We start from the raw sequence: 22,343 nt of genomic DNA on the forward strand, positions 1-22,343 counted from the left end.
GGGATAATTATCCAAAGATCAGCAACTATGTTTCATACCGTGCTACCTTGAACTGTTTGTCATCTGTAGGCTGATCACAGCTTCTGGTAACCTGCTTCACAATGCAGCAATCTGAACCAAAAATTATGTTCTGTGCAGATTTGGCCAAAATTATTTCAAGTACAGCTTTTTTGAGTTTCCACAAAGCCCTCTCTGTGAAAAAAAGGTCACTAGACACATTGTTGTTGACATGCATGATGTTAAAGGCAAGGATAAGGTTTCCACGCAACAATCTAGGTTCCAAGTCTGAATTTGCTCTATGTGTTGGATATTTCATGTGAAATATGGAGGGAATAGGGAGGGAATGAAATTTGGATGCCATATTTCAGAATGAAATTAATTGAAAATAAATAATTTGCTTTTATAAGATGTCTTTACTTGCTGAAAGAGTTATAAGGATGAGTGCAATATTGTTGATGTTGTGTCAAAAGACATTCTTTCTTTGTTTAATAAACTAATCTATAATTTTTTTTTTTTTTTTTTTTTTTTTTACAAAGGCATCACCACATTATCAAGGCCCAGAGGCCACTCAAGGATAAGGGTTAAAGAGTGTACAGTAGAGGTTGGTCAATATAGTAATCATTAGTAATGAAAATTTGGTAAATTTAATAACTTATATGGAACGGCTCATCAAGAACTTATTTACTTTAGACTTGAACACAACCATATTGTAGTCAGCCGGAAAGCAGGAAAACGGAAGACAATTCCACAGGCGTGCAGTTCTAAGAAAGAAGCTTTGTTCATGGAATCTATGTTTAGGTTTAGGCACAGATAAAGAGTGGGGGAAATTATTGATAGTGTTTACAGCTAGACGAGTGTTTCTTGTGAAAGTTTGGCGAGGGGGGACCATAGATTGAAGCTCAGTTGAACACTTTCCATGAAAATAACGATACATCAGAGACAAACTCGCAACATCTCTTCTGTGAGATAGAGGTTGTAAGGAGGAGAAAAGGACATCTCCTACGAGGCTACGAAGTCTATTTTGAACTCTATCAAGGCAGGACAAGTCTTTTCTAGCAGCTCCTGCCCAGATGTGGCAACAGTATTCCATCCTTGGACGTACCTGGCTCTTATATAGATAGAGAATAGCATCAGCAGTGAGATATCTACTGGATCGATAGAAAGATCCCACCATTTTTCCAGCGGCCTTGGCAACAGATTTGATATACGTGTTCCATTTAAGATCAGGAGTAATGGTCAAGCCCAGAAGCTTGTCAAAACTTGAGGCCTCCTGAAGACGAGAGCCATTCATTTCAATTGATGACAAATGTGGATTAGAATGTTGATGATGTAAAGAGAGAAGCTTGGTTTTAGATGCATTAAAAGTAACCAGCCACTCCTTTCCCCATTGTACTACATGCTCAAGATCAGAGGAGAGAGAATTGGAGAGTACTTGCTCGTTTACTGTCTTAGATGTGGTACCATAAATGGTAGTGTCGTCAGCATAAATGTCTACAAATGATGTAAGGATATGATTTGGAAGATCATTAATGTAGATCAGGAAAAGAGTTGGGCCCAGGATGGATCCCTGAGGGACACCGGCATTAATACTGTGAGCTTCTGATTTTTGCCCCTCAACTACTACTCTTATGAACCTATCAGAAAGAAATGATTTAATAATTGAGAAGACTTTTCCAGCTATACCATAGCTAGCGATCTTATGAAGTAAACCTTTATGCCATACCCTATCAAAGGCTTTAGATATGTCAAGAGCAATTGCCCTAGAAAGATTGCCACCATCGAGAGATTTGCTAATCCTATGCGATATAATTGTAAGGACATCTGCTGTAGATCTAGCAGAACGGAAACCATATTGAGTGTCACTAAGAAGGTTATTTTTGTTGAGATGTTTGATTACTTCTGTATTTAACACAGATTCTAGCAACTTACTCATGACGCACAGGAGACTTATTGGCCTGTACTGAGAGGGGGATGAGCGATCACCTGAATTCTTAAATACAGGGCATACTGATGAGATTTTCCAGGGAGATGGGAAACTATTCTCCTTAAGACAACGTTTAAACAGTTTTGTAAGTATGGGCGCTAGTTCAGGTTGAAGTTTTTTGAGTACTATAATTGGAATACCATCAGGGCCAGTTGCTTTACTGGAATCAAGGTTTTTGATTAGCTTGGCAACATCACGTACAGATATACGTATATCACATAGCGTGTTTTCTGATACAGGAGGAAATATTGGGGGTTGGCGGTCTTGGTCGCAAAGGGTAGAATTAGCTGCAAAGTTCTTGACAAAGAGTTTGGCTTTGTCTGATGCTGACGAGATTACCTCAGGTCCATTGATAATAGTTGGGATGGAGCACACGCTTCTGTTCAGGATTCTGTTTGCTATTTGCCAAAACTGGTGGGAACCAAGCCGCTGCTCAGCTACTTTGGACTTAACAGATTGAGCATACAACTCTCTTGCGTTCCTTATTACTTTCTTACAATGGTTGCTGGCAGTCCTGAAAACGGCTTTAGTTTCCATACATCTATTACGTTTGAAGCAGTGGAAAAAGTGATTTCTGTGCGCAATGGCAGCAGCACATTCTGGAGAGAACCATGGCTGGCTGTTAGGTTTTTGCTGAAACTTTTTAGAGGGTATGAAATGGTCAATACCTACAATTAACCATTCAGTTAGGTCTAATACTATAGAGGACACATCCTTTTTAAACATGGAATGCAGAGGTAGATCAGATATAAATGTACGGAAGCTATCCCAGTCAGCCTTAGTGTATCGATATACTGTACGATGAAGTGGTACGTCTGGGGACTTATTACATTTCATTTTTATCTTAATTGATACAACAGAGTGGTCGGAAGATCCAAGAGGCGACAGAACAGAAACTGAACATAGTTCAGGGCAAGTTGTGAGAAAAAGGTCTAGTAGGCTCGCATACTGGCCGTCATTATCGGGCACACGGGTAGGTTCCTGAACAATCTGAGTGAGGTCATAGGCAATGGAGAAATCATGACAGAACCTCCCCTCATCATCGGTCTTGTTTGAGTGGGTCAACCATTCGACGTTGTGAACATTGAAGTCTCCACATACGTGAATGTTAGCTGAAGGATAAGTAGAAAGGACTTGGTCAATTTTCTCAGATATGCTTTGAAAGATAGTAACTCCGCTGTTGTGGGGGCGATAGAGAGTAAATATAAATGCAGTAGTGTGAGCTAAAGCAACCCGGAAGCACATATAGGGTAAGTTAGGATCTTCCCTGGAGATGTCCCTCCCACATGGAAAGCTATCTTTAATATAGGCACATATTCCATGCCCATGGCGATCTTGGGGGTCAGATTTAGAAGTTAAGTTAGAGTATCCTGTAATTGCAAACTCATCTAGGGAAATAGCCTGTCCAATGCCAGTTTCACTTAAAAATAAAAGGTCTGGTTTAGTCTCCTGTAATTGGGTTTCAACCTCTGGAAGGTTAGAACGTAGACCCCTGATGTTGGAGAAGGAGACATGGTAGTAGGGGTCTACGTTGGAAGTTGGAGAACCGGGTTTAATCGTGTATTTTTTCTTGAAACTTGTCATGATGAAATTTTGGAATTTGTGGACTAGGTCGACAGATTTACTTAGAGCAGGACAGAGAGGGGAAACTAAGAGAGAAAAAGAAATGAAGAATTTTTTTTTTTTTGTAGCTAATGATAAGGTAAAGCCGTAACAATTACCCACTAGTATGGAATCGAGAGGCCCCACCAGAAGCTACTGCATGGTCCAGATTCCATTCACCAAATGGCAATACAGCAGCCCCAGTACTTTGCACCTGCTGATAGGACAGCCTCCTTAGTGGTTAATCCAAGGTTCGGGTCCCTGACTATCAGGCGGATAACGTCAGCCCAGACAAAACGTTTACCTCCAGCACCCTTACTAGTGACATGGCTACAAGGATAGACATAGAAACAGAAAATTTCCACCAACTCTGCCAACTGTTCGCGCAAAAATACTGCCAACCTAGAAAACAGCTTTTTCTTCTCCCTTTGTCAGAAAAATCACTCATTTAAAAAATGAGGACTGAGGGACAAATAAGAAGAAGCGAGAGTAACAGGAGCTGCCGATAACGCATCCACAATGCGTTTTCTACTCTCCATTAAAAAAAAAAAAAAATAAATAAATAAATAAATAAATAAATAACTATTAAGTATTGTACTTAATAAAAGTCCAACGGACCTGTTTAAGGGAAAGTATGGTGATAGATTCCCCTCCCACGAACTAAATATGAGTACAATTAGGTAATCTATTTTTGCAATAAACTCGGTAGATAAATAAACATTTATGGACGAGAAAAAAAAAAAAAAAAAAAAAAAAAAAAAGCTAGCATTTAATACAACAGAAATATATAAATTAAATACTGAAATAAAATGTAGTTATTAATATTTGAATCTTAAAATAAAAAGTGCGAATTAGTAGAGAAAAAAATCACTTATCACAACAACGCATTCCGTCTCCAAACTAGTGAAGAATTTAACTTTTAATAGCGTTCAGAAGATTTTTTTTTATTTTTTTTTTAAATTAACCGTTAAGAGAAAGCGTGATTTTATTCTGAACTTTAACTAATCACGTTTTAAGCAACTTATGATATAAAACAAAATCGGATGGGGGGGGGGGTTCTTCCGAAATTAGTTGGTGACGTTATAAGTAATTGCGAGATAAGATGGGAGCCAGAAATTAGGGGTGGGGGACTGAAAATGATAACATAATGGATTGATTATACAATATTTAAGATCAACTTGGTAGATAAACATTTATGGACGAGAAAAAAAAAAAAAAAAAAAAAAAAAAGAAGCTAGCATTTAATACAACAGAAATACATAAATTAAATACTGAAATAAAATGTAGTTATTAATATTTGAATCTTAAAATAAAAAGTGCGAATTAGTAGAGAAAAAAATCACTTATCACAACAACGCATTCCGTCTCCAAACTAGTCATATAATAATCTATAATTATCAGCTAATCCAAAGTTTAGAGAACCATCTTGATGAGTTAGTCTTTAAAATATATGAAGAGGTAAAGGCTATAATTCTAAATTTGGACATTACTTATGGGATAAAAACAAAGGTTGTTACCATGAAATATAATTTTATAGACGAATGTTTATTTCTATTTTGATGTTCCGTTTTATTAAATATTTGAACAAAAAACAGTTTTAATGTCTTCTTTTTTTTTTTTTTTTGACACTAAGTGAATTCTTTTTCTTATTTCTTCAGATATCATTAGTTATATCAATCAATCATTTGCCACCCAATAAAACCATCCAGAGAATTCCATCCAAAGTAAAGACAGGAACATTCGGCGTAGACATACAGAAAATTGCTCAGTGAGTCATCGCATGATTTTTTTTTTTTGTCTATTTTCTGATTTTTGCAATCAATGCTAGCAGAATCATGAAAACTATGTGTCCAAATGATTTTTTATTTTAATGAATTTATCATCACCATCGTATTCAGTTTAACGTCTGTTTTATAGGCGGACATAAGTTTTTATTTATCCCTTTTTCTATCAAATCCATCCTTATCACTTTCTGTTTTCCTTGGCCTTTCCTGCTGTGAACTGACCCTGCTACCTCAAATGTTTTACATTTACTAACTCAATAATTGTCATCCATACTTTTAATGTTACAAAACCAACAGTCTCCTGTTCTGCACACATTTCTCAATATTGGCCAGAAATAGGTTAGTTTGGAAATCGATTTCTAAAAGCTGTCCAACACATGTCAGCATGTAAAACGGGTGATGATTCTTAGTTGTACTGAAATATTGTTCTCATTATTATGATAATGATGAAATCATTGTGTAAAGTATACAAATGTAACATCATCTTCATTATCATCAACATTTGTTTTACATTCTGCATGTATTAAAAATTGATCTCCAATCTCTTCCCAGGTCTTCATTTATCCATCTTTTTCTCAAGTCCATTCTAATCACTTCCTCCCATGTTTTTTTTTACCTTCTCCTGTGAACTGAACTTCCTATCTCAACTGTTCTAATTAAACTGCTAACACATGAACTTTTATTCATTCTCTTAATGTGGCCATTAAAGTTTTCTGTTCTTCACACATCTCCATATACAAATTTAATCTTCCTCTAGGGTCATCAGATATAAGCCTGTCCATAAGACTCATTACATATCCATCATAACATTTCTGTTCATGCAACACATGCCCTCAACTCTCATTCACCAGATTTCACTTTCATTCATCATCACACTGTGTATGCATGCCTGATAAACTCTTTTGTTGGTCAACAGTGATAATGCTTTGCTAGTTAGTAATACCTATGAATAAAAACATGTAAAAATCATCAACTATCTTTAAAATATGAAATCAAAGTGGCATGCTGATCACTTCCTATGTCATATTCCATCCTATTATAAACATTGGTCAGCACTTTTAATTATTTGAAGAGTCATACAAATCACATTATGTCTTTTGCAATTTAGGAGTCTAAAATATGGCACCCCATGATTTTTATCTAAATTAACTCTAAACTTATTTTTTTTTATTCAACTCAAACAAAAGGGCTACTGTAAATTAAGTCAGATTTATAGGGACATCTTAATTGGGGAGTTATGTAGTAAAATATTTGCTAAGATTACATTTGAATTTCTGCATGTTGATACAGTCAGGGAAATAGGGAGCAGGGAGAGAATTCCAAAAGCAAGCAGTTTAAGGAAAGAAGCTATTAGAGTAAAAAGTTTTCCAACATCTGGAGATCTATAGTGAAGGAGTGAGATTTTGCTGATTGTCAGGTTGGTTATGAATATTTTCATTGAGGAGTCACAAGTGCACAACAAGTTTATCAGAGCACATTTCTATTGAAGCCAAACAAACAAAAAAATGTTACATTGTGGTGATGATACAGGGGTTGGAGCTTGATAGATAGTGTGAGACTATTAAATTATAGGCTCTTTTTTTTAACTGTATAAGAGGGAAGCGAGAGACTAATGATTGATACACCCAGTTTAGATGCAATAATACGTTACACATACACAAATGATGACTTCGTAAAGTTTATAGAATACTAGCAAGTGTGAGGGAGCCCACCTTTTTGCAGCAGATTTGGCAGTATCTTGTAAGCATTTGTTCCGATTCATGTTGCCTATGAATGTTAGACCAAGGAATTTGAATGTTTGGATTAGATTCTTAAGGAGTAACATTAAATGTAACCATTCATTTTTGGCCTCATTCCACTGCAGATTGGAAGTCATTGTCTAAGGATTCAGCTATTATCTTGGTTATATGTGCATTCGTTTGTTGAATAAAGTGTGGTGCCATCAGCAAAGTTAACCAATGCAATGTAAATGGGACGTATTTGGCTCTTGCACAGGTAGAGAATTGCGTTTGGAGTGATATACTTTCTAGAATTGTAGAATGATCCAACTATTTTTCTAGCAATTAAATGCAATAAAGAAAACTTGCGACAAGAGAATATACTCACACCATAAAAAAATTATATTTCAACTAAACATTTTCTCTCTTGTTTCAAACTTAGTGAAAAATAAACTCTAGTTGACTACTTCCCATTCATACTTTTAAAGAATTGTGAAGCAAGGAAAGAAAGAATGTAGACAGCTTTAGATTAAGATGCCTGTTTTGTAAGTGTCTATAAGTCGCATTATAGAAAGTAGAAATTGGACCTTGGCATTATTTTAGCAGCTTTGTAACTCTCATTTCATCCCTATTTTTCCTTTAGTTCTCACTAAACTTCTCAAGCAATGTTTCTGACGAATGGGAAAGAATTGCTATTTTCTCAGTTGTTGTTTTGAGTGTATGGTATGTGAAAATTTTAAATCCTCATAGTTTTCATCTATACAATCTATTGTCAATCTCATTAACCTTTATCCTCGAGTAATTTTGGCCTTTATAAATGGCTAAGGTGGGGGGGTACCCAGCGTTGCCCGGGTGTTTGGAGGTGTGTGTGTAGGAGGGAGGGTAAAGAATAAGTGAAGTAATAACCCTGTTTAAACTTCTTAAAAAATCGAAAAAAACAAAACAAAAAAAACAGCAAACGAACGTAAAACTCCTTTAAAAAAATCGGATAAACAAAAATAAAAAAATAAAAAAAAATGAACATTTTTACAAAAACAAAACAAAAAAATAGCGAAAAAAAAATGGTATAAATAACCTTGTTTCAATATTAAAAGTTTAAAAATCGAAAAAAAATATATCTGATAACTGAGATTGAACCTGCAATCTTAAGATAACGACACTGTAACTTAATCATTGTGCTATGGATGCGTGGGTCAATGTAGGTCGGTTTTTATAATGTTTAAACGAATTCAAGGTACAATGTCTTTTGCGTGTGTTGATGCATGCGTAAGAGCCATCTTGTCATGAAGGACACGCAGCGATCTAAAAATCTGGAAAAAATAGCGTTTAAAAGTCGGGCAAATTAAATACATGTGCTACCCCCGTTGTTAAGTCATATATATTATCATCTAGACAGCATATAAAAAGTTTGAAGAAAGAGCAAGCCTACCAAGAAGCTCATCAAAAAAAGCCTTTTGCGGACATACGCAAAAAGTGAATATACATACATACACACACACATTTTCGCTTCTATATATATAGACTAGCGAGGGGTACCCGGCGTTGCCCGGGTGTTTGTAGGTGTGTGTGAAAAAAACCAGAAGCCTTGACGCGCATAGTAAAAAGAAACAGGTGCCCGTGAAAAAAAAACGAAGTCTTGACGACGCGCAGTTGGAAAATAGTAAAGTGTGAAAAAAAAACAGGTGCACGTTTTTGATTGACGTGACGGTGATAGCTATTCAGCAGTTAGCATTTTGTGCGGGACAGGTTTTAATGAGGTCAATAAATCGGTTTGCTTGTTTTTAAAAACCTGCTCCCTCGTCTCGAAATGAAAGTTACCGTCTGATATGACGAAGTCAACATTGACCAAACGTTACTTAGCTCTCTAGAGACCACTGGCTCTGGGCCTGTGATTAGAGTCGAGTTTCGCTTTTTTTTATACCGAAAACTGAATGTAACGCGTGCCGATGCGGGAAATGTGGAATAATTAACGTTTGAAAGTCAATAAAATTAAATAGACAGGCGAGCTCCGTAGTTAAGTGTGAGATATTACAATTTATAGATGATATAAAAAGTTTTAAGAAGTTGTGAAGCGAGCAAGCACTTCTCTGAAAGAAGCCCTTTGTGGACATCGAGGAAAAGCATACATACATACATACATCCATACATTTTCGCTTTTATATATATAGATGACCTATTCATAATTAATTTTTTGTTTTTAATTAGTTTGTGGGTCTCTTTCCTGCTGATAGTTTATGATGTTGTTCTACTGACATGCTACTATTACTACAACAACAACAAATACTAAAACAAAAAGCTCTTTAAAAAATCAAGAGAATAGTTAAACTTATCTGAAATTATGTGGCAGAACCGAGAGAGAATAATTTTCCCATATTAATAAATGCATCTGGAAATGATATATATATATTTTTTTAATTCAATTTTCACCCCAAACAAGGCACAGTGCCACTTTGAAGCAGGGGGCTACTATTAGGGACTTAATTAGCGGGGTCATTATGAAGGGAGAAGAGTAGAAAGATGTTTGTTAACATTACACTTGAACTTCTGCATATCATTGCAGTTGGGAAAGCAGAATCCCAGAAGGGAGTTCCAAAGACCCGCAGTTCTGGGGAAGAAACTATTGGAGTAAAAGGCTTTCTTGCACCTAGGGATCTCTACTGTAAAGGGATGAGACTTAGTAGCTTGTCGGGTTTGTCGGGGGTAGTTACATCGGGGAGGTACAAGTGTTTGCAGTTCGTCAGAGCATTCACTATTAAAGTATTTGTAGAACAGGCAGAGGGATGCAACATCTCGTCGATGGGACAGAGGTTGAAGCCTAGATGACAGTTCAGGACCTATCAGGTTGGCGATATTACTTTGAATAAATGTGTTTTCTTTTAATTAGTGAATAAAAATGTTTAAAAATAGTTAAATTAAGGTTAGAATTAATTTTAACAAAACTTCATGGGGTTTCATTTTTCTCAACTGATATTCAGCAGCAAAACATCCTAAGGGTTGCATAAGAACACTTGATATGAGCTTAATATAGTTTTTTTAATTAATTTTATATGTATAATATTATTAAATACGCAATATATTCTACATTATTATAATATCATCTATACAAAAATATAACAATCATTGGAAATATATTTAGTGATGTCTGTACAGCGGCAATATAAAATTATGAAATTTGACAAAAGGTATTTATTTTTCCTTAAACCTGTTATTCAAAAGTATATGTTATGATATTTTTCACATGAACTACAATGAAAATAAAATAAGATGTGTATTATTTTTTTTTTGGGGGGGGGGGTTATGCTCATCTTTGTTGTTGTTGTTGCTGTTGTTGTTGTTGTTGTTGTTCTTCTTCTTCTTCTTCTTCAGCAACAACAACAACTGTGAAGATGAGGATAACAATCCGAAAAAAAGATGAATACACAAATTATGAAACTTCATCTCAAAGGATTCCAAAAAATAAAAAAAAATAATATATAAGAAAGATATGGTATACGATTTTGATTTTGTGTTCTTTGAGAAATTATTTTAAGGGTTCTGCAAGAGTAAAATGTTTTGGACTCTTAAAGTGCAAAAGAGTCCACTTTATTACCTATTTCAACTTGAAAGAATCATTATTTAATTTTATTGCATATTTTTTTATGATTTTTTTAGCCATCAAAACAGACCATTTCCTGTTATTGTATCAATATGTACCCAAGAAATTGAAAAACGGGGTAAGAAAATGTGATTTTTTTTTTCTAACAATTCCATATCCATTTTGAACAGAATTCCACGTTTTTAATCCAGGAAAAAAAATATGAATTGCACTTTAATTGCAAGAGCCTCCCATACATGCAAGTTTTCACTTAAAAAAACAACATTTTTTTAATAACAAAAAGCTGGGTGCTTTTTACAGCAATATGGGAATTCAAACAGATGCATTTCAGGTGAAACCATTATTACATGCTTACATGTCATGATGAAATTGATATAAATTCCAAAAATTACAAAAATAATTACAAGTAAAAAATAAAATTTATTGAATTATATAGCGTTTTATTGTACGTTTTAATGTGGAACAGTTCTTTGCAACCAATTCTGTGTGACAAACTGACTCCCTTGCTTTCCTTGATTTTAATTAAAAACCACCATTTCAAAATAGAAAATGTGAAACCGGTAGTATCTAGATTTTTTTGTAAAAAATAGGTCTAGCACATTTACTGCTGGATCATTTTTCATAATTTTTGGAATTTTTCTTAATTTCAACATAATCTGTAAGTATGTAATAGTGTTTTTACCGGAAATGCATTTGTTTGAAATGCCATTATAAAAGTACTAAAAACTGATTTCTGCCGAATTACTAGAGTCTTGTCGCCTTTTTTATTTTGTTATTTGGCTGGATTTTATTTTTGCTTTCTCTCTTCCTGTCTCCGTTCTCTGAAAACTGAAAATTCTAATTTGCTGTGAGTGTTCAATCTTCAAACGATTCAAGAAGGGAGTAAGAGTGTTAGATGATTTTTTTTGTTTCATCAAAGAATGACTTCTTATCTCTGTATATGTGTGTTCAATGTGTAGTTGTTTAGGTAAACTATTTTTTCACTGATCTCTCCATATGCACACGCATTTCAGAAATTCATCTTGATTTCAACATTTTTACCACTCTTATTATAATTAGTAAATGTCATAGAAATTTTGGTGTTTCTCCATGATTGCACCTATAATGGGCATGCGCAGAAGTGTCTAAGAACATTGTGTACATTCTTTCACCAACCACTCCTTGTAATACCAGAATGCACTCGCCCAAGAGCTATATAACGACAACACCCAAGTCATATGAGAGTAAGTTTGCAGGTTGCTCTTTGATCATGTGGCATTCATAATTATCAACATTATTGTTTGAATTTGTGTTGGATCATATTGGCATTACTATTAGAGTCTGTGTTGAGTTGTATCAGTATTATTATTTGAGTCCTTGGTGGGTCATATCGGTGAACTTTGCTTGTTTTTATTGACACACCACCCATATAAAATATTACTGTCAAAAAACAAATAACAAGAAGCGTTTGTATTGTTTTTATTTATAAAATTCTACTTTTATCTTTAGTTAGAATTTTGGCATCATTTTTATGAATTAACTCCCTTTAATATATCTTTTCAAAATAAAGATTTAAAATGATATCAAACTAGAAAAAAAACATGCTGATATTAATAAGTAATTCATTTTTTTATTGTTGGACATCTACTGGATAATTTTCTGTAAATTTTGATGTACATTAATATTTTTAACATAAAATGAGGTTCTTGTCCAGAATTTACCCATGTTAAAAAAACAAAAAGTAAAGAAAAATCTGTATGAGGTACATATTTGTGACGAAATGAAAATATCATAATCCAAAAATCACATAAATTGATCAAGTAGTTTTATTTTTTAAAGAAAATCATTTTTAAGTGATTAATACGAATTAGTAGGCATTACAACATAAATCTAGTAAATATGAATTATTGTTGGGTTATCTTCTTTGTTTCTTGAGATTTATTTGAAAATGGTGATTGAGATGATCACTCCTTGGATACTCATAAAATTTGATTTTCTTATTTAAAAATAAAACTACTTAATTTCATATGAAAATTTCTTAAATGCTATTTAGGTTCAACCCATCTGACATAATTTTATGCAATTAAATAATGATATTTGTTGTTAAATGTGAACAAATATGATTTTGCTTTTAACATTTTATTGTCTCTTTATTTAGGTTTACATGAAGTTGGTATCTACCGAGTATCTGGAGGGCAAAGTGATATTAAACGTTTGAAACATGCTTTTGAGAAAAGTAAGTTTTTTAATACTTTTTTAATTGTAATGTTGATTACCAGTATAAAACAGAATGAAAAACCTATTTAAGTGAACAAGTAAAAGAATGTGATGAATACAAGAAATATTTTTAAAGAACTATAACAATGCTAAATTGCAAATGAACAGACAAAAAAAAAATGTTGAGATAACCCATGAGGATAGTTTCGAAAAAAAAGTGAAACATTCTTGTTGATGCATAAGGAGATGCTTTCTCAGAATTCACATTGGGGTGATTCAGTCTTGCAAGTTTTCTGGAGGCTAATTCATTGACCATAATATTACTGTTGGGTCAGAATTATTTCCCATTGGAAGAAATTGCTTTATAGACTGGAGTTATGTCCCTTGGTATAAAACAATAACTTAGACTATTGATGAAAAAGGTAGAACTTCTGCTTTCACAAATCTTGTCACAAACACAAGATTTTGTAGAATCTCTCATACCAATATAAAGTTGAGAAATAAAACCAGATGTCTTCCTCATTTGCTGGAGAGATGCACTTCAGACAATGACAACTTCCAATTTCCTAACAAAAAAGACGTCATGAGAAAATATGTGTATAGATTACATGTTCACAAGAATAACATGTGCATTTTTGTTGTATGGAAACGGTCAATTTCTGTGTGTAATTTTATGTGTTATTTAGTTACTGTCTTTATAACTTGATTCTGGCATACAATGGGTGTTTGATCCTAGCAAGTCTCTGTCTTTGAGGGTACCTATAAAAGATGTATCCTCATCACTAGTGCTACAGCATATTCTTTTCATTGTTTGGGCTCTCGAGTATATAGCCGTTGATATCTTATATGTCTTTTATATAGTGTGATGTGGTTTTCGTTTGATTAACTGTGTCTAACTGTGTCATATATACTCGAGAGTAAAAACAATGAAAAGAATATTCTGTTCTAGTCCTACTCATCACTTATGAACAAAAGAAAGGCAGCATTCTCTGTCCATGTTTCATCTTCATGTCAGGGAAAGTTGTAATGATGCCTACGATATCCATATTCAAAGTGGCTTTGGATAAACATTCAGACTGTATATAGATAGAAATATCTTCAAACTATTTTTACATAACTTGTTGAACGTTGATATTTTTTGCGAATAAGTTTGATTCCATTTGATCATATCTGTGTAGTATTGTCTTAATTCATTTTTTTTAAATCATGATAATAAATAATGATTCTATTTGATTTCAATTTGGAACCTTTCAATTGATCAGTGTTGGTTATTTTTTGTTTGTTTTCTTTTTGTGGTTAATACTGGAATTAATAAATACAAATTAGTTAACTGTATCTGTAGTTTACTGATGTTGTCTTTATTGCAGTTTGAAATATAATTAAATATAATTAAATTGGAGATAATTAACATGAATTGTCAAATTGTTATAAGCTCAACTTGAAACTGATAAATATTTTTCCAGATTCAATACGAGCTCGCAAAATGATTGCCGATCCTGATTTCAATATACATGTCGTTGCGGCTATTTTTAAACTGTTTTTCCGAGAACTTCCTGAACCACTTTTTACCAATGCTTTACACAAAAAGTTCTTGGCATTAAACGGTAAGTTTTCAACTTGACAAATTAAATTTTCTTAATAACAACCTGATATCACCACCATTGACATCATTGTTGTAAACTTGATGAACATCAGTGTAAACTTGAAGTGAGACCAAATAAAGTTTTAGACATAATTTTAAAATTGTGAATAAAGTATCTATATTTTGTTATAACATTTTAAAAATATAAGATTAATAAATATAAGATTTAAAAATTAAAATAAGATAAAAAAAATTAAAAAAAAAACAAAAAAACTAATCCAATATTTAGTAGGGGTCTGAAACTTCCATTTCTTAAATGCTTTATGGGAGTCAACTCTCCCCTTCCATTGTCTATTTCAGGGGGTAGGAAGGTGGGAAGTTGGTGAAGCTGCCCTTCAAACAAAGTGTTGACTCTAAAGAGCTCTGAACTATGAACAAAAGTTACCTGAGCTACAATTGAATCAATTACAGCCACCTCCACCCTCCCTCATAAAAATTACTGTAATTTATTATTTCTATAACCAATGCTTCAACATTTTAAACATCATCAGTCTACCTTCTGTTATCATTTTTTATGTCTAAATCTATTAAATCTTTCCTAGACATGGCCCCAAATAGTAATCTCTTACGTCCAAGTGGCAATATGTTTTGTAAGGGGTGAACATGAGTATAAAAAAAAAAATGAATAATTTAACAATGAGAATTTATTTATTTTTGTTTAAAAATAATTTTGTATTCAGACAAAGTATTTTTGCTTAAAATCTTTTTACAGAAATATATAATAAGGATGTAAAGGAGCAGAAATTGATCACGTTAATTCATTCTCTACCTGATGCAAATTATCATACATTGATACACCTTTTATGTCATCTTCAAAGGTAAGTATTTTTCATTATTCACATTTAAGAAATAATCAAAATATATCTGAAGTTTGTTATGCAACTCACAAAACCTTCATTAACTCAAAATTATAAAACAATCATTGTCAAATTTAAACACGTCTATTTCTAAACTCAATGAATTAACTTTTCTAAATTTGGATTATTTTGACTGTTATTCTCATCTTGGTTATTATTTTCACAATATTTTGGACATTGTTTTGATACTATCAATATTCTCCTTCCACCCTCCCAATAAAAGTGTTAAGAAGTGAAAAAAAAAAAGAGGAAATAAGTTGATCATCCAAACAAAGTTATAGGAAGTGAAGTTAGTAGATAGACAATGAGGAAGAAGTTATTCACCTAGTGGCACAAAGGCAGTTAAAATAGGATTGTTAATCAAGGTGTGGCAGATGAAAGATTTGATTTATTAGGTTGACAAGAAAGTTCTTGTGGATTCTAACTTTTAAATTCAGATGAACATATTTTGTCCCAAACAAAAATTTATTGATCGAAATAAGCACCATCAGAATCAATACACTTTTGCAAACCCAAAACAAGTGTATTTATGTCAGTAATGTAAAAATATTGCATTCTGGTGGCAATGAAACCACTGATGGCATTTTTGATATTGCTTAGCTTTTTGAAGCATTTCTCACACAGAAAGTTGTTCAGATGCTTGAAAAGATCTTGGTGAAAGATCTGGAGAATATGGTGGATGAGGCAGTTTTGTAGCCCAATTCATTCAACTTCTGCAGAGTTGGTTTAGCAATGTGCAGTTGAGCATTGTCATGAAGGTGAATCAGGCCTTTTCTGTTGACTAATGCTGGGTGTTGTTGTTGAAGTTTCTGATGCATTTCATCCATTTCTTGACAGTACTTCACCACTGTAATGGTTTTGCCTGCATTCAAAAAAACTGTAATGCATGAGACCAAATTCTCCGGAAGGTTGAAGGTTCAATTCTGAGTGTGGGCGACCGAAAAATGCAATTGCAAATTATTCAGGACCTCTATCTAGTCATGACTGACAGAACAAGAGCATGCTACCCCCGTGAAGTAATTAAGTTGAATACAAGATAGAAAATAAGAAAATTTGCACAATTTTCTTATTTTAATTCAAGCTAGGCCGAAAAGCTGCTGAAACAGCTTCTGATATCAGCGAAGCATTTGGCCCAGTAACCACTACTAAATGCACAGTAAAATAGTGGTTTAAGAAATTTTGTGGCAGCGACGAATCTTGAAGATGATGAGCATAGTGGTTGGCCATCCAATGTTGACAATAATCAATTAAGAGCCTTAGTTGAAGCCAATTCATGCACAAATTGAAGAGCTTGGAAAAAAAAAAAAAAATGATAAATGGGTGCCTCATAAAGTGAACAACAACCAAAAGAAATGCTGTTATGAAGTGCTATCTTCCCTTCTTTTATGCAACAAGAATGACCTGTTTCTTGACCGGGTTGTGACTTATGATGAAAAGTAGGTTCTTTATGACAACCGGTGATGCTCAGCTCAGTGGTTAGATGTTGACAAAGCTCCATGACACTTCCCAAAGTCAGAGTTACGCCAAAAGAAGATCATGCTGTCTGGTAATCTGCAATCGGTCTCATCCATTACAGTGTTTTTAATCCAGGTGAAACCATTTCAGTGGTGAAGTGCTGTGAACAAATGGATGAAATGCAACAAAAACTTCAACAACAACACCCAGCAATAGAAAAGGCCTAATTCTCCTCCACGACAATGCCTGACACATGTTGCTAAATCTACCCTGCAGAAGTTAAATGAATTAGGCTACAAAACTCTGCCTCATTCGCAGTATTCTCCAAGCCACTCACCTACCGACTACCACTTTTTCAAGCATCTTGACAACTTTTCGTTGAGAAATGTTTCAAAAATCTAAGCGATATCAAAAATGCCTTCAGAGACTTCATTACCACCAGAATGCAAGATTTTTACATTACTGGCATAAATACACTTGTTTTGCATTGTTAAAAGTGTTGATTTTGATGGTGTTTATTTTGATTAATAAATTTTTGTTTGAGCCGAAATATGTTCATTTGAATTTAAAAGAGAAAAACTGCAAGAACTTTCTTGACAACATGATAAAATTATTCCATATTATTGGTAACACCCACGGAACTGACATTTGCAGGAATTACACCCATGGTGAAAATTTGGAAAGAATCTGAAAGCCTTCATGACACATTCGAGTTGAATTTAGCTAAGATGACTCTTCTAGATGTTGATCAAGTGTTGATGAGTTTATTACATAATGTAAATGGTCAATGAGGGCAGCAGAAGATCTGAGAAGCTTTATTCTAATACTTACAATAACTGATACATATGTAGTGATATTTTATAATTTTATATTAACTGAAGAGTTCTTCAAAAGGGAGGAAATCATAAACTAATGGAGGTTACTCTAGATTACACATGTTTGTAGTAAAAATGTGATTCATTTGGTTTTCATTATTTCTGGTGAGTTTTTATAATAACTTCACTAACTTAATAAAACAAGGCAATCTGGTTTTAATGTCTAAAGTGATTGCTTAAAATTTGACAAAAATATAAATTTAAGTTTATGTGATTTGTATTATAATTTCAGATATATCGTATATAAAATAAGTTTGAAAAAAGTTTTAAAGTTGAAAATTTTATATTCATTTCATTTTGATTGAATATTCCCCCCACCCCCCCAAAAAATGGTAAGTGTACATTATAAAAAAAAGAGGTGAAATAACAAATCTACAACAAATAACTGTTACCAAACACATGAAAATTTTCTTTTCTATCTATCTATATAAGTTTCACATGTCAATATTGGCTGTAAGATTTATTATAGATAATCATTATTATCACCACTTTTCATCTATTGTAAACATCATCTTCCAAAATGGCAGTTAATTTTTTGGGAAGTTGTTTGCTAATTTCAGACTTCAAAATTGATGTGCTCTAAATAAAAATTGACAGCACACTTTTTCACTGATGCTGAAATTTGCACCACATCTTAACTTCAATGTGTTCTCTCAGCTCCAAATAATACATCAAGCCTTAACGTAGAACAATTGCGCTGCTTACCTTCCTAAAAACAAACTTTCTTGTTCTTCAAACAGCTTGATTTTCTGCAATCCAAGATTGTCCAGCTTGCATATGAATAGCAAGAATTCACATTAATTTGTACAAAAAAATCAATTGCCCACATTTTGTTTCTTTTCAGCAGTTGAACTCTACAAGACTTGTGGCAATTTTTGAAGCAAATAATTTTTGCACTCACTACAATTTTCTTTATAGATGAAAAAAAATAGGGTTAGTGTAACCGTAAGCCAAAGTTTGGTAGGATTGCCAATTGGATTAGGGTAACCTTTTAATTATCATCTTTTATGCTTGAAATTAGCAAATACTTATTCAAGAAACCGACCACTATCTTGAAAGATGAATCCCAATACATTAAGTGTCAGTAACAAACTCATAAAAAATAAATCTTTAATCAATATTGACACGTGAAATTAAAGTAGATAGAAAAGTAAATTTTCAGACAAACAGAATAAGGACACCAATCGATGGGAGATGACAAGGAAAACAATAGGACAGATTTTGATTGACACCAGTTTGACCTTGACCTTGACCTTTGCACATGACCTCTGTAAACAAATATAAAATAACAAACTTGTTCGGATTTTCACAATTATTTCACAACCAAGATTTTTTTTTTATGTAGAGTGCATGTTTTTATATATTACAAAACTTTTTAATAAAACTATTTAAACCAAACTTCTATTGGCCGGCATTTTATTTTTTGAATAAGGAAAAACCTGCTATTCCAATCCATGGATTAATATTTTAATTAAAAGAAAAACAAAAAAAAATTGATTGATATTTTAATTAAAAGAAAAAAAAAAAAAACAGTTATATCATTTACAAAAAATTTTGTGGGGAACAGGATTTTCCCTTTATTAAGAATAAGCAACATGTATAAACAAGCAGGATTTGAAAAATACATCATTTTATTTACAAATATTTTATTTACAAAAAATGAAGTGTAGTATCACAACATATACTACATTTTTCTCCTAGTCAAATAGTCAAGGAGAGTTTTGAAAGGAAAAACACACTATTTCAATCACATTTTGAGAGGAACAAGCTCCTCAAATAAGGATTTCTTCATCACTGAGCAAGAAGAGGAAAGATGAAGTGTAATGCCACTAAAACTTTTTAATCACAGGATTTTCCCTACATTACTACATTACATTGAAAATTTATGACACTGATCTTTCCTGTGTGCTGTCAGTAAGGTAGAAATCCTTCTAGACTGAGGCAATTTTTATGCATAATAAAATCACATAATTTTATTTACAGATCTTTTCCTAACCTTTTTTATGAATAAAAACAAAACTTTGCTATTTGCTTGCCTCCCCCTACAAGAACAAAGTCAAATAGAAGGTAAGTTTTTAATGTAAGGAACAGAACATATTTAAATAAAATACATTCAAATAAATGGATGTTGTGCAGGGATGGTATCTCACAGTTTGAAAACGGTATTTTCTGAGTGTCTTTCATACCATTGGAATTTCTTCAGATAAGTTGAATCTTCTACAACTGAATATTGATTTAATAAACCGATTCTAATCAGCATCCTAAATTCTCAATTATTATGTCAGTTTTTAAGGTGGCTAAAATCCTCTTCCCATAAAAGGTCTTTTAAATAAATTTTGTAAATATTAAATAAAATATTTAAATAAAAATATCAATCTAGAATGTCTCATTTTGGGAAGCTTGTTCTTTCCAAAATGGAACACTGTGGACAGGAACAATGCCTGTCATTAAAATGTTCGCTTTAGCGGTTTTTCCTTATTTAAAAAATAAAAAAGTTTGGTTTAGTTTTATTTAAACGTTTTGTAAATATATAAAAAGAAATGTACTCAACATAAAAAATATATCTTGGTTGTGAAAATCAGTGAAACAATCGCGAACAAGACCATTACGAAGGTCAAGGTCAAACCAGTGTCGACCGAAATTTGTCCTTTTGTTTTTCTCTTCTGCTCATATCATTTGGAGTCCTTATTCCTTTTTTTGTTCAAATTTTCTTGCATTTAGTAATAGTTATTTGTTGTATGTTTGGTCTTTTATTTGTTGTTTAACCTCTTTATTTTTTATTTTTTCATTGTTTACTATAATGGATATTTACCAAAAATTTATATATAGGGGAACATCAGGTGTAGTTTTTCCTGGAAACATATGTCTCAGCAGCCAACTCAATGCAAGTAATTCTGAGTATGAAATTACTCAATGCAAGTAATTCTGAGTATGAAAAAATATTTCTGAAAATTATCTGCTGTTTTATGACTTTATAGATATGTTCACATGTTTTAGACATATGCAGATCAAAAAGGTATTCAAGGGCTGTTGTTAGCGAAATTGTTAATAATTTTGTGGGTTTTTACTTACTTAGTTACTAGACATTAGTAGTTCAATGAATCCAATCTCAGAGGCATTTAGAGTATGGCAGGTGTCTGATGTAGGGTATTTGCTGAATAGTTTCCAGACAGTCAATGTTTTGATCAAGGTGTAGGTTCTGAACTAAATATTGTGAATTCTAAGTGTAGCTGTACCATAGCTGTATACAGTTTAGATAAATGACTAGAAATTTCCTAACTAAGTGATACCATTGTTCTTTTTGACCATTTTAGAGATGTGCTTTGTTCAACACTATTCATTGCTGACAGTAATGCCTGAAAAAGAAATTTCTTTTAGTATTTAGAAGGACTGTAAATGCTGGATTCTTTCTAGAAATAGAAATTGGTTGATGCCCACATTCTTTCTCCATAACATGGATTTTTCTTTCACATCTGTCAACAGCTAACTTTAGCTACATTATGTCCTAGTTTGATTCTAGGAAAGATTTATAGAATTTAGGATGCAGCTTGATGTTGTCTGCCTTCTTCAGTACTGTAGTATCCTTTAAGTTGTTATGAATACCCACTAATGAAAATTAACTTTTCTCAATTGGATTATTTATCTGATTAAGAAAAACAAACTCAAAATTAATAAAAACGAACTTAGTAAACTTTTATTTCAGCAGTTATCTCTTTTTTTCTCATTTTTATGTGTAAAATGCAAATACTTTCCAACTGACCTGACATTATAAGTTGCATTTTAATTTGACTTTTATCATTTTTATTTTCAGAATAAGTGAAAATTCTGCTATCAATAAAATGACAAATTCTAACCTTGCCATGATGTTTGGACAATCTCTCCTGCAACCAGCTGTATCTTCAGATCCAAATTCTGTTGAAATGGCTTCTTTCTCAAATGTTCACTTACAGAATGATGTTCTCGAATATATGATGAATCTTCAGTGCAGTGGCGTCCGTCTTGCAAAATAAGAAATGCAAATTATTGCAATTTTAATCCATAAAAAAATTTGTTATGTACATATTTTTTTATTATTGTTTTATTTATTGTGTTATTTATGCAATATTGTTTTCAATCAAATGTATATATTTTTCAATATTCATGGGTGTCTTTTACAATTCATTTATAATTGTATTTACATAATGCTCAATGTATTTTTAATTATTGAAAATAATATTAATACCGATGTTTTATTTTATTCTCAATAAGACTTCTTTCATGTTTTTTCTAATGGGAATGAACAAAATCGTATTTCTGTTACCATGTTTGCTATTTTAAATTCTTTGCTGTCATTCAATGATCACTTATGAATTGGGTTTCAGAAGTTTTCAAGAATTATTTTCAAAAAATTGTATCTATATATATATATATATATATATATATATATATATATATATATATATATATATATGAGAGAGATTAGAATCACATCAGATTCTCTTTACATGTGTTTACATTTAGAAATACAAAATGTGTATTTCTCTCGCATTTCAAAGCATAATCATCATGATGGCCTAACGTAAGAAGTCAGGGTTCATAATACTCAGATCCAGGATCGAAATCATCTGACTTGCAATACAGTCACGTAATTCATAC

At 32.7% G+C, this 22,343-nt stretch overlaps 1 protein-coding gene across 3 annotated transcripts in view; it reads left to right on the forward strand.

Moving 5' to 3' along the window:
* LOC145255747 (uncharacterized) overlaps window positions 1-21,847 on the forward strand; it is a 212,731-nt gene extending 190,884 nt beyond the window's left edge. For all 3 annotated transcript variants that reach the window (XM_080114390.1, XM_080114392.1, XM_080114391.1), the window contains 6 exons: window positions 5,245-5,354; window positions 10,740-10,801; window positions 12,821-12,898; window positions 14,343-14,483; window positions 15,234-15,339; window positions 21,520-21,847. In XM_080114390.1, coding sequence (XP_079970516.1) covers window positions 5,245-5,354; window positions 10,740-10,801; window positions 12,821-12,898; window positions 14,343-14,483; window positions 15,234-15,339; window positions 21,520-21,718 — 696 coding nt within the window. In that variant the 3' untranslated portion in view covers window positions 21,719-21,847. The remainder of the gene's footprint in view (window positions 1-5,244; window positions 5,355-10,739; window positions 10,802-12,820; window positions 12,899-14,342; window positions 14,484-15,233; window positions 15,340-21,519) is intronic.
* The last annotated feature ends 496 nt before the right edge of the window (window positions 21,848-22,343 follow it).

Source organism: Euprymna scolopes, chromosome 31, assembly GCF_053919585.1.
Source record: "Euprymna scolopes isolate OS-2025 chromosome 31, ASM5391958v1, whole genome shotgun sequence".
In the NCBI taxonomy this organism is placed as follows: domain Eukaryota; kingdom Metazoa; phylum Mollusca; class Cephalopoda; order Sepiida; family Sepiolidae; genus Euprymna; species Euprymna scolopes.